General features: G+C 45.0%; 1 protein-coding gene across 6 annotated transcripts in view; it reads left to right on the top strand.

Moving 5' to 3' along the window:
• The window catches only part of Mapk9 (mitogen-activated protein kinase 9), a 49,102-nt gene that overhangs the window by 23,819 nt on the left and 11,904 nt on the right, over positions 1-13,379 (top strand). For 3 of the 6 annotated variants that reach the window (XM_004836741.4, XM_004836746.4, XM_021242594.2), the window contains 4 exons: positions 1,226-1,284; positions 4,167-4,305; positions 11,722-11,887; positions 13,181-13,252. In XM_004836741.4, coding sequence (XP_004836798.1) covers positions 1,226-1,284; positions 4,167-4,305; positions 11,722-11,887; positions 13,181-13,252 — 436 coding nt within the window. Of the gene's footprint in view, positions 1-1,225; positions 1,285-4,166; positions 4,306-11,721; positions 11,888-12,750; positions 12,823-13,180; positions 13,253-13,379 lie in introns of all 6 variants that reach the window. The other 3 variants (XM_004836742.4, XM_087195010.1, XM_021242605.2) reach the window with 2 other exon arrangements.

The raw sequence follows: 13,379 nt of genomic DNA, 5'->3' as shown, positions 1-13,379 counted from the left end.
TGCAACCATGAAGGAAGGAAGGAGGTCTGTAGTTGTGAGGCGATTCATCTTTGTGATACCAAAAAATACTCATTTAGCCTTCATATATCTAAACTTTTAGAAATTTAATTCAGATTTTCACACTTAACATATTACTCGAATTAGTGTTTTCACACACATAATTCTTATTCTTTTACATTCAGAGCCAAAAAAACATTGCATTTAAATTTTGTAATAATAATGTAATAGGGACATATAAAAGTGGTTGATTAAAAGTGCATCTTTTTTTTGTATTAAATTCTTTTATTGGTACCTTGTAGGTATACAACACAATTACATTTCTCATTGGGAATTGTACCTTTACGTCATGCATCTTGGTTCTTATTTTTTCCCCATTCCTAGCCCTCCCTTCACCCCCTCCACCCTTCTGTATTTACAAAGACTTTATTTCCATTTTTTCCATTTCTCAGCATTTTTCCTTTCCCTTCTTTCCTTTCCCCTGCCCCTCCCCTACCCCTTTGGACCTTTTCTTCCTATTTTGCATTATCGATTATTCATTCTAATCATTGGTCCATTTTAGGTATACAATATAATGACATTCATCATTGGAAATTTGCACCTTTACATAGTCTCTCCTGGTTCATATTTTTCACCCTTGCCCAGCCCTCCCTTCAACCCCTCCATTCCTCCCTATTTACAAAGATTTTGTTCCTATTTTTCCATGCCCATCAACTGGAGATTGGATAAAGAAAATGTGGTTTTTTTATAAAATGGAGTACTACTCAGCCATAAAAAATGAGAAATTGGAGACATTTATAGCTAAATGGATGCACATTGAGGCCATCCTCTTAAGTGAAATAAATAGGACACACATGTGTAAATACCGAATAGTTTCTCTGGTGTGAGAAACTGAAAGTGTAAATGGGGACTAAAATGTATGATAGGTCATGTGAAATAGGAAGAAAAGGGGCAAAGGGGAAGGAAGTGGGAGGGCTAGGGGAAAGGATAGAAGGGAATGGGATTAATATGAGAAAATGGAAAAATAGGAACATCTTATTTTTAATTGATGGTTAACTTTTTTCAGATGCCATGTAATAGAATGTTTTGATAAAAGCCACAATGATAATGCATACTGAGTTCTACTGTTGTTTTTTTCTAGTTTTAGTACTTTTTAATGTTCAATTTAATTGTTAAAATTGAGGAGACTCATCTGACATACTGGGCATAATTAATTTTCTCTTTTCAGATCATTAGTTTGTTAAATGTGTTCACACCACAAAAAACTCTAGAAGAATTTCAAGATGTGTAAGTATCGCTTTCGTTCAGCAGTGTACTATGCATCAGTGACAAAATTTAGAAAAGAAAGGAATTACTTTTCATACTTAGGAAATGTAGGTGGCCATACATCTCTAATTGTGTCGTAGATGCTTTTGTCTGTGGGTGACAAAACCAACAAACACGGGCAGCCAGCGGCGCGCTGCTTCTGTGTGCTTAGAGGGCTGCCCTCTGCCTGACTGTGAAAGGGCGGCTTGAGGACTCGGAGCAGGCGGTGACATTCACACCGCGCCCTGCTTTACTGAGCTATGGAGAGCTGTTCTCCAGTCACAGCCAGAACTTCGGGGTTCAGGCGGTACAGGCATTCTTTAAATGATTGTATCATTATTATATCATTAAGCAGTGTGTGTTTCCAGACCTTTTTTTTGAGACAGCTGAGCTACCCAGCCTGGGCTTGATCCTGTGATCCTCTTGCCTCGGTCTCGTAGGAGTGCTGGGCTCCTAAGCACGTGTCACCAGCTTACTTCCAGACTCTTAGGGAAAATTACTGAATGGGCAAAGTGAAACATTAGTAAATCATAGTGATTTATAATGCCCAACTTCATCCTAGATTCACTGCTGTATCCAGTCATCCCATAAGTATTTGATGGCTCACATGTGCTACATGCTCTCTTGGACTTGGTACATATTAGTGACCAACACGGGAAAATCCTTGCTATTAAGGGATGATAAACTCCCACGCAGAGCCTTCCAGGGAAACCAGGGAAGATGGCCAATAAACTTACTATGTAAGGAAAATGGTAGTCTGTTAGATTGTGTTCAGAAAAGTCACCTTGAGTCAGGGAATTGGAAGTGCTGGGGGTTGAGGTTCAGGCTGCAATTTGCGTACAGTGGTGTATGGGTCAGGGTTTTCTGGAGATACATACAGAAACGTGAAACGGGACTTGGAAAAATCGCCTCGTGATTATGGTGGTGGAGTCCTAGGATGGGCATTTGCAGGCTGGAGATCCTGAGATCCTATTAGTGTGGCTAATAGGGAGGCCAGTGGTCCATCTTTCAGTCTGAGGCACGGGCCTGAGAACCCTGGTGCTGCTGAGGTCTAAGTTCTGGAATCCGAAGGCTAGAAAGCCTGGAGCTCTGTCCAAGGCAGCGGAACAACTCTCTCTCAGCGCCTTCTGTATGCGGCCTCTGGGGCCCCTCAGCAGGCGGGGTGGTGCCCACTCAAACTCAGTGCAGATCTCCCCTATTTGTACACTCAGAATCATAGGCTGTCTCCTCTGGAAACGCCCTCCCAGATGTACCGCAAATAATGCTCTACCGAGCTTTTAGGCACAGAATTCCTTAATCTAGTCAAACTGATACCCACGTTAACCGTCACAGGCAGTGTGGGAAAGTGTGTTGGTTACATCTGAAGAAAGCCTCGAGAGAGGTGAGAGATTGAGTCTTGCAGATCATTTGGGTTGAGGTGGAGTGAAGGTCAAAGGAACAGGTGTGGCCTGGTAAGTGTCAAGACCAGCAAGAGGCCGGTAGGGCCAGGAGAGGAGGAAGAGAGGGTGAGCTCAGGGAAGTGGCAAGGCAGATACTACAGAGGCCTCTAGGTCACTAGAAAGAAGCCCCTTTGCTTTAAGGCCAGTCAGAGTAAGATTTCCAGCAAAGCAGTGAGCTCACAACTTGTTTGAAAGCAATAACTGGTTTCCGGGTTGAGAATCTGCCACAGGGAGGCTATTGCAGCAATTCACCTGAGAGATTATGGTGGGTAATAGGATGAAGGGAAGAGACTGGACACCAAAATTGTTTGGAATGGGAAGCCACAGTATTTGCCGATAGCTAAGATGCAGTGTGAGAGACAGAAGCTGAGAAATGTGTCTGGATGTTTGGCCTGAGCATTTGTAGGAGGAAGGTGGTGAGAAGAACAGATTTGGGATAGGGAACAGGTGGAATCAGGAGTTCCGTTTTAGACACGGACTTGGAGAAATCCATTGGACGTCCAGGTGGCAGAGAGAGTTCAGGAGAGAGGTCTGGGCTGAAGTTAGGAACTTGGAAATAGCCATGAGACTGGAGATCTCCAAGACAGTGAGGGTAGGTCTATGAGAGGAGAGCCAGGGGCTGGTTACTGGACACTCGAACAGAAAGGGCAGGGTGATCGGCCGGGAGTGTAGGCTTGGTCATTGGGTTTGGCAACATGGAAGTTATCAGTGAGGACACTTTCAGCAGTAGAAGCCTGATCAGCGTGGCATCGAGAAAGAACAGGGGGACTGGAGATGGCGCTCTGCATAGCTCTGTGGGGAGTCACACTTCAGAGGGAGCCAGAAATGCGGTGAGAGCTGATAGGGGGAGCAGGATTGAAAGTTTCTTTTTCTTGTCATGGGATCACTTTTTTAAAAATAAACTTTCGGAGCAGTTTAGATTTATGGCAGAATTCAGCAGAAGGTCCAGAGCTCTCACACAGTGCCTGCTCTGGCACACGTAGCTTCCCCACTGTCGGCACCCCCATAGCAGATGCACTGCCCCTCCAGAGCCGTGCATCTGTTAAAGATGGTGTACCTCTAGCAGCGTGTTCTGCACGCTAGTAAGAATAACCAAGTAGTGAAGACATTGTAAGAAGCAGGGCCGTTGATATGAGATTCTGTGTGCCATGATATAAAAGCTGTTTTGTTCTTAATTTGGAAGACATTGGTTAAGTTAGTTGTTTTTATATTCTTTGGAAACATGTTACAAAGTTCTCTTATACATTTGATTCTTTTCAAGATGCTTCACAAATACTTACAAAAAAATAAGTTGTCTTTTCATGTTACCACTGCAGCAATCAGATAATAAGTTGTTACTGTTTCATAACAATTTTGGTTTAATAACCAGAATGGAATTTTGGATAATTTTCATGAATGTAGCTGATTTTTTTTTCCTGTCCTCAGGTATTTGGTTATGGAATTAATGGATGCTAACTTATGTCAGGTTATTCATATGGAATTGGACCATGAAAGAATGTCCTACCTTCTTTACCAGATGCTTTGTGGTATTAAACATCTGCATTCAGCTGGTATAATTCATAGAGTAAGTAGTGACATGATAATTTTATTTTTAAAATAACTCATTTGGTTATCACAATCCACTAGGTCCAAGAGAAACGAATCAAAAATTTAGCATAGCTGAAAATCCAATTGAACTGAATCATGTTGTATTTCACAATGCTGTTTGGGTCAGAACACATCTGTGGTTTGTGGGAGCCCCATGAGAGCTGCAGAGGACGTGGGTGAGGGGCCACCACTTGCCTGCCAGCTCGTAGACTGGTACTGCAGAGAAGGACTTTGTAAATTTTTTTAAGCTTTTCATGTTGAAGTAACATAAATTTAGAGAGAAATCGTGAGAGCAGGACAAAGACCTTTCAAATGCCTTTGACCCAGATACACCCATTGTTAATATTTTTGCCATATTTGAAATCACTTTTTTAATGAACAAGAAATTTAGATTTGGGGTGAGGAAGAGTTAGTGGCCAAATATTGTTTGAACTGTGATGAAGTAACATTTAAAAAGCAAGGACATACAATGTAATTCTCTAAGCTGGTTTTATAGGTTTTTATTATCTTTTGACATGTGCTGCTGTATACGCAGAATATCATGATGCAATTTTTTAAAACACCTAAAATGTTGAGGAAGACTAGATACAGACATAATATAATTTATTTGGAAATATATATTCATAGCCTCCCCTAAATTTTGCTATACTAATTTTATTGACACAATGAACTTTATATTCGAACACTGAGAAGTCTTCTTTGAACTAAAATCTGTGTGGGAAAGAGACAGGGACAGTAAAGCCTGTGCAGACAGGAAAGGTCGATACAGTAGTAGTGATTCATTCACATCTGCTAGGTGCCACAGCCGTCCCCTCTTGCATTGGCAGAGGCCAGAGGCCTGGCCCTCTCTGAGCCTCACATGTGTGGTGCGAGGCCAGTGTCGGGCGTTGGTTCCCCCTAGGGCAGTGGTGGTGAATTTATGGCACGGATGCCCACAGCCGTTTACCATCATTGAAAGCTCTAAAAGGTTCACCTCACTGCCCTAGGGCCTGGCGCCTCCTCAGCTTCCCAGGGGCAGCACACTGCTAATGAACATGTTTGCTGACCAGTATGTTGGTCTAAAGTGTAGCCTTTGCTGCCTCCCAGTGGTCAGTTAAAATGTGACTCATGGAGGCAAATTAGTTTCAAAAATAACATTAGGCTTCTAAATTAAAATTAGATGAACCACTTTATTTCTCTTTCTAAAATTATCTTAGATCTTTAAAAATATAAAACACTCTTAATATCTCTTAAGTACATTTTTAAAAAATTCATCCTTTAGAATGATTTCCCGGATTCTTGGGCCCCGTTAATTTTGGAAGGGGAAGCCATTTGCCTTACTTGCTTCCCTACTTGGGGCCAAGCTTTTGGGGCGAGCAGGGAAGAATCTGCCCCATTCCTGGAGGCCCTATAAGAGCTGCAGCACGCTCGTGCCTTGGGGGTCCCTGCCTGTGGGCAGCAGTCAGACAGGACGCGGAGGGGTGTGTGGCTTGCCTAGCGTGCTGTTTAGACGCCTGTGAAGGCCTGAGAAGAGGGCCCTGACTCCCTCCACACTCTGTTCACCCTGCTGGGCCTCACCTCTTCCTTGTATTCTCTTGTGCCATCTTGCTTTACACATTCACGTTTGTGTCTGTTTGTGAAAGCAATGCACAATGATTAAGGAAAACTTCCGCACAATGCACAGGTACATAGAACAAAAGACGAAAGTCCCCACTTGCCAGTCCACCCCAACTTTGCCATGTCCCGAGGGGTGAAGAACCCTACATTGACTGTTCGGTGTGATGACCATCTCATGTGAGCTGGACCAGGCCTCTTTCCTGTCTGCAGCACCATGCACAGACGTACCTATAACATTACTTATTAAAATTATTTCACAGTACGCATAAATTTCAATTATTTACAAAGTAGTTTATACTACAGTCTCACCACTTTTTCTTTTTTTAATTTTGGTACTGGGGATCGAACTCCGGACCTTGCGCTTGTGAGGCAGGTGGTGAAACCACTGAGCTAAATCCCCGGCCCTCACCACTTTTTATTTATTTATTTTATTTTATTTTATTTTATTTATTTATTTACCAGGGATCAAACTCAGGTCCTTGCGCTTGTGCAGCAGGCAGCGAAACCACTGAGCTAAATCCCCGGCCCCACTTTTTATTTTATATAATTTACAAATTTGGAATGAAGGAAAACACCCAGCCCCCTTTTAGTACGTAGAGATGGCCAGGGATAGCAGTTTTGTGCATTTCCCTCCTGATTATACCAACACATCTCTGCTCGCCTGTGCTCTACCAGTATATCTGCTTGTGCACATGTCCCTCTTAACAGTACTTCAAAAAGTGGGTCACCTTGTACATAATTGCCATGCAGTGTGCTGAACAAGCTGTGGATTTGTTTTCTTATTTTTGCCAAAGATCATATAGGTGTATAAATATTTATAAAAGACTCCTCCACCTCCTCCCTCTTATTTCTGGCTCCCTAGAGGCAAGGTCTTTCAGCTTTGTTGTTGTTTTGTGATGTTGGGGGTTGAACCCAGGATTTTGCACATTTTGGGCAAGCACTCTACCACTAAACTGTATCCTCTCCTTTTAGTTCTTTTAGCTGATTATTTTAGTGTTTATCTCCATATCATGAAATAATGCATTTAGATTTCTGTTCATTGATCTCTTATCTTTTTTTGAGACAGGGTCTCTGTGTAGTTCAGGCTGGCCTTGAACTCACTGTGTAGCCCAGACTTGCCTCAAATTCATGGTAATCCTCCTGCCTCAGCCTCCCGAGAGCTAGGATTACAGGCAGTAACAACCTTTTGTTACTTTAAAGTGTCTGTTTTCAAGGGGAAGTAATCGTCTGTGCTCTTACTGCTAATACAGCCTTAAGCTTTCTGCCAGGTCTCTAAATTTTCTCTTACCGCGTGCTGCTGTCTCAGGTATTCATCTTCTTGGCAGATCTCAGTCTGGTCCCCTCTGGATTGCTGCCCATGTGCCTGATGCAGAGGGGTTGAGCTGGATCGTCCCACACACCCCAGCATTTTCCTGGGATTTCCTCGCCCTCCCTCCCATGTTGGAGTCCCCATTTCTTGGCCTTCATTCTAACTTTCCTTGTCTTTTTTCTCTCTCAGGTTATTTTCTTATCTTAGTGGGAAATATCTTCCTAGAAAAATGGTGTGGGGATGAAGTCTGTGAGGCCTCCAATGCCTAAAATCCTCTTGGCCTCTCCCCTGATTCAAAGTTCAACAGAATATAGAATTCTTAGTTACAAATCAGTTGCCCTCAGAGTGGTACATGCAGTCAGTTCCCCATCATAGTAGGGAGGCATCTGGTGTAGCTCTTTCTAATGCCATTTTTCTGTCCTTCATGATGCCCTGGTTCTGGTTCTATCTCTGGGAAAATTTGAAATCATTTCCTTATTCCTTTCCTTGATAAGGACTACTGTTTTCCATTACTGGTGCTGTGTATATGTCTGGAGACATTAGTCTAGAGACATTGGAGGAAGAAGTTTGCATTTTTTAGAATGCCCTCTTTACTCTGTTCTTTATTCTTTCTTCCTGTGAAGCACAAGTTAGTTGGAACTCTTTTATCCTCGACAGTTCTTTTTTTTGTCTTCTTAAATTCTTTTATTGGTACATTTTAGGTATACAATGCATTTACATTTATCACTGGGTGCTTGTACCTGTGCATGATGCCTCCACAGTGCCCCAGCCTGCTCAGCTCTGTTTCCCACATGACTGGGCAGCCGCTCCTCAAGGGGAGCTTAGAAGGCAGACATTGGTGGGAGAAGCCTGTCCCTGCAGTTCATCTCGGAGCAACACACATGCTCATTCTTCTCCTTCTCTAATACTCATTCTCTCTGTTTTCCCTCTGGTAGGTGTTTGTGGCCTATCTGGAATTTGACCCAAAGCAGAGTCTAGCAGCTCGCAGTGGGGCATGTAGACTTCCCCCAGTCCGTGACTTTACGGCCAGATCTGGTATGCTTGGCAGTTGGAATAACTCCAAAGTAGTTCCACGGCCTGTGAGGCGAGGTTGTAAAGCTGGAGAAGGCCATGTGGAAACCTGATACTGACCTCCTCAGTGTAATAAATCACCAAAATTACTGTACCCTGTGGGAATGAGGGATGGATAGAGGAGATCGGTGGCAGCATTAAGACCTCGAGTTGCAGGACAGTGGTCCCTCTCACATTTCACTTTCATTCATTCGTCCAGCCTTGGGGACACTAGATGGCTCCTGGAGAATGACTGTGACTACCACGGGCTTAACCATCCAGTCATCCTGGGTGCAGCTGCTTGTGGGTACATAAAGTGGACAGAGCAGCTTAGGTGAGCTTTGGGTCTGGCATGTTGTTTGGGCAAATGTTGACTCTAAGAGAGGGTCAGAAACCGTTCACACTGGTGAACAGACTGTGAAACTGTCTTATAGTTTGGCCTCAAGTGTGGTTAGCTGTCTCACCTCTGTCAGGATATTATGCGAAGAGATCCAGACAGACTCCATTTGCTGCCTGAACCCCCAGGTGGAGGAGGCTTGGGATGCTGGGCCCTTCAGCTTTCAGCTGCCACTCAGATCCTGGGTCCAGTCATCCTCAAAATGCCTGACGATTCTCCTTTCCCAGCGTGTAGCCACCTGAGTAAGTGGCCGTGGGAGCCTGTAGGGGAAGGACAGGGAAATCCAGACAGTGGATGCTAATCACGGGGAGCAGGGTCCCCTCCCGGGGTGCCTCTTGCATCAGTGGGTCTGAACCTGGGAGTTGAAGGGGGAGTGCTGGTCCATCACGTGACCACATTCAGCTCTTCTGTTCTTGCCCTGACCCTGCAGGTGCTGCCCTCTAGTTACCATCTCCACTGCCTGTGCTGGGTCAAGCCTGACCTGTGGGTCAAGGGTCTTTTGTAACTGGCGTTCCTCTTTTTCTTTGTTTCTGTTGGTTCTCAAGATTTGAAGAGGCAGAGCTGTCTTTACTGCCTGGTTTTGGAATACTGGCTCTAGTGCAGTGTGGTGGAGCTGCCTAGAGAGCCTGGCTTGTAGGAGGGCCCTTGGGAGCCCCTGAGAGCTCTTAAGCCGACTCCCACTGGCAGGTATTAACCACCTGTCAGTCCTGTTTGTGATCTTATGCACAGAGGGCCATAGGCAAGGGCAGCTGTCCACATCACAGGCATCCCAGAACTGTGTTTTATTGTCCTCGTTTCCCAGCAGTTGGCAGTAAAGTGTGTCCTTCCAACAAAACCAGCATATACCCACAGCTTTCTGGCAGGTGGCATTGTCTGGAGGTGGGTTCACTTCACTTCATCAAGCTAGCATATGAAGATTATTTTCACTGTTGCCCTTTGCCCTCGTTAGAGCCCGTGCTGCTGTGGCCTGGATCGTGTGGCTGGGCTGTGAGTTGCAGGTCTGCTTGCAGGCCTGATCCCCCTGGTCAGACAGTCAGCCCTCTGTATCCTCAGGTTCTACATCCACACATGCAGCCCGCTGCAGGCCAAAGGTATTTGGGAAACAAAACTTGCATCTGAGGTGGACATGTATGAACTTTATTTTTGTCATTACCCCTTTAACAATACAGTGTAATGACTACTGACATAGCAGTTGCATTGTATTAGGAGTTACAAGTCGTTAGAGATGGCTTAAAGCACACCGGAGGATATGCCATTTTGTACAGGGGACCTGAGCCTCCATGGATTTGGGTGTCCAAGACCAGTCCTCCTCTGACACTGAGATGAATGTATTTGCACTGTTCCCTGAGGTAGACTAGAGGGTAGAGATTATCATTGCTTTTTTTCTTTCTTTGTTTTTTGGTACTGGGAACCAAACTCAGGACTTGGCACTTGCGAGGCAGGCGCGGCACCACTTAGCTAAATCCCCGGCCCTGTCATTGCATTTTTAAACATTATATATTTATCATTTAAATGTCGCAGAATACAGGAAGTTTAGAAAGCATCTAAGAGTATTGAAACATAATTGTAGCTTTTGTAAATTTTTAAGTAGCTGTCTGCTTGTCTTAATAACCTTCCAGCATCTCTATTTCAAGGCACTCTTGCATGTCGGGAAATGTTTAACTTCCAGTGCTGAACAGTGTTATGGAACCTCACATTCACGTTTAAGAACCCCATGGGGCTAGGGATTTAGTTCAGTGGTGCCGCCGCCTGCCTCACGAGCGCAAGGTCCCAAGTTCGATCTCTGGTACCAAAAAAAAAAAGAACCCCATGTTGTACCATGTGGTGGTGACCTACTGGTGTAACATTGCAGCTGCGTGTCTCTTCTCTTGTGAGAAGAAAAGGGGGAAATTGTTTAGAAGTTACAGTTTCTAGAGAGCGTGCAGACTGTACTCCCAGGCAGAACTCAAATTCCCACAGCCTGGGGAAGCAGAAGGGGCACGGGGGTCAGCACAAAGAAAGCCCCTGTGTCTTGAAGGAAAAACCAGAAGTGTTAAGGCACCCGAAGTGTGATACAGCATGACATGCGTGTTCACTCACTGAACATTTTCTCGAAAGTGTGTGCTTGTGTCAGGTAAGCTTCCAAGTCCTGGGCCACTTGGGACAGGAAGAGAGGTGGGAACCAGAAAAAGAGAGTCATTTCTTTTGTACTGAATCTAGGCTGTGGCACCAATAACAGCTGTGATGTGTAGGGAGTAGTAAGTCTTTGTGAGAGGAAAAGGAATTGAGATTAGTAAGCTTGGAATCCTCTTTCAAAGAGAGAAACAGGGAACTCTGGACCTGTGTGGTCAGTATGGTGGCTGCTAGCAAGTGAGGCCGCTGAGTGCTCAGGATGTGGCCACAGTTGTAAAGTACACACTGACCTTCAATGACTCAGTACCATGAAGAGTGGAAAACACCCATTAATAATAATAATCCTGTGGACATACTGGGCTAGATGAAATATATTATTAAAATGAATTTCGCCTGTTTCTTTTAACTTTTTTTTTCTTTTTTTTGGTACCGGGGATCGAACTCGGGTCCTTGCGCTTGCACAGCAGGCAGCGAAACCACTGAGCTAAATCCCCAGCCCTCTTTTAACACCTTTTAACATGGCTACTAGAAGTTGTAAATTACAGATGTCGTTGGCGTTACATCGCTGCTGAGTGTGAGGACCTGGGGAGGAAGGGCTGGCCGTGCGGCAGCAAGGCCAGTGAGAGGGCAGAGTGGGCGGCGAGCGTGGGAAGTGTGGGCCGGGCGCCCTGCAGGGCCTGGGAGCCGCAGCCCTGACTTCCAGGCTCCCAGGCCGGGCCCGGAATGGGGTGAGGGGGGCACCATCTGGGTCTGAAGAATAGCGTCCTCCAAAATGGTTCCCAAGTCCCAGGGCTCAGTTCTACCTGTCCTCCTCCCCACCTGCTCACAAACTTCAGAAGTCACCAGCTTTACACCCTTATCAGTGTGAAACTTATCCGTGCCTTCGGTGTGCTTTAGTTCATTTTATTTAAAAATAATTTTTTCCCTAGGATTTGAAGCCTAGCAACATTGTAGTAAAATCAGATTGTACCCTTAAGATCCTTGACTTTGGTCTGGCCCGGACGGCATGTACCAACTTTATGATGACCCCCTATGTGGTAACTCGGTATTACCGGGCGCCCGAAGTCATCCTGGGCATGGGCTACAAAGAGAACGGTGAGTAGACAGAGCTGCAGAGGCCGCTGGTGGTTGAGCGTAACTCCAGCGCTCATCACTAGCTCTTGAACTGTGTGTGTGGGGACGGCGTTATACAGGTTACAATCCATAGATGAGAAATCGTTCTGCATTTCCAGTGGTTAGAATCATTCACTTTAAAATTCACTTTTGAACTTTTTAAATCGAAGTATAGCTTACAGAAAAGTGTGCACACCCTAGTGTGTAGCTTGCCGTGAGCACACCCATATAGCCAGCAGTGGCCTTAGTAATTTTTTAAAACGGATATAAATGGGCTAATGCAACATATTGTCTTTCATATAAAATTAGTGGTTTTTAGCGTCAGAACTTCCCTTATTCTGGCAATGTCAAAGCTCTTTGAAACTTAGCCTTTAACAGATTTGTTGAAAAGAGTTACAACACATTTACTTGTAGGGAAAAAAAAAGTAAACCAGAGTGAAAGTTAGCTTGAGTCTTCTGAAGTCCATTTAGCTTGAGTTTATCTTAGCCCTTCATGACTGTGCTCCTGCCTGAGGTGCAGCTCTGTGCTTCCTCAGATCCTGTGGGCTTCTCCCCGTCCATGCCCACACTTAGGCCCAGGGTCCCACTGTGGAGCACCTGAGCAAGGCCTTGCCTGGAGCCCCGCCCAGCGGGCCCACCTGCGTCCCGCCCATTCCCCCACGCAGCACTGCTGCCTCTCTGAAGTGGCAGTTTAGGAATTGATCATTCAGAAACGGAGGTGTCAGTATTTTACAAAGCTCCCTCTGGGGACTGCTGAAATGTACTGGGTCTGTCCTTGTTTGGGAGGGGGATTGGAGAAAAGTGTGGGACTTGCTAGCCGCTTTTAATTACCTGGTGTTTGGTAGTGGACATCTGGTCTGTCGGGTGCATCATGGCAGAAATGGTCCTCCATAAAGTCCTGTTCCCAGGAAGAGACTGTATCCTTCACAGGGAGAGACCCCGCACCTGGCCACAGAGCCTGGGGCTTGGGTGGGCATGTGGCCCCGAAAGCTTTGTGTTTATAGGCATTTCTTGTGTCTGGTTTTTGTTCTTTTTTGGTTTTTTTTTCGTTTTTAAGCTGTAAAGTATTGGAATCTTTAGCACTAAAGCCCCAGATTGCTGCAAACTGAAAGCTAAAATAGGGGTCAGCAGTCATTTGTATCATGTAAAGATCTCACCCTCAGCCGGCAATTGATTTTTCCATATTTGTGTGTTAAGTGCTGTTAGACTTCATTTTTCCTCACCTTTGTTTTGTCCATGGCACTTCATAATTTTGTCATTTCATTTTATTTTCAGTTGATATCTGGTCAGTGGGTTGCATCATGGGCGAGCTGGTGAAAGGTTGTGTGATATTCCAAGGCACTGACCGTATCCTTCCCCAGGACCTTGGCCCCGGCCATGCTTTCCGTACCAAGGGCAGCATGATCACGCCTACTCACTCGGACATGCAGAGGGAAAATGCCGCAGTGCAAACAGTGTTCCAAGGGGAGCTTGT

Source organism: Heterocephalus glaber, unplaced genomic scaffold, assembly GCF_053883595.1.
Source record: "Heterocephalus glaber isolate CG9 unplaced genomic scaffold, H.glaber_assembly_v1.0 deba00001606, whole genome shotgun sequence".
Classification (NCBI taxonomy): domain Eukaryota; kingdom Metazoa; phylum Chordata; class Mammalia; order Rodentia; family Bathyergidae; genus Heterocephalus; species Heterocephalus glaber.
This window is presented reverse-complemented; position numbering and strand designations above follow the sequence as displayed.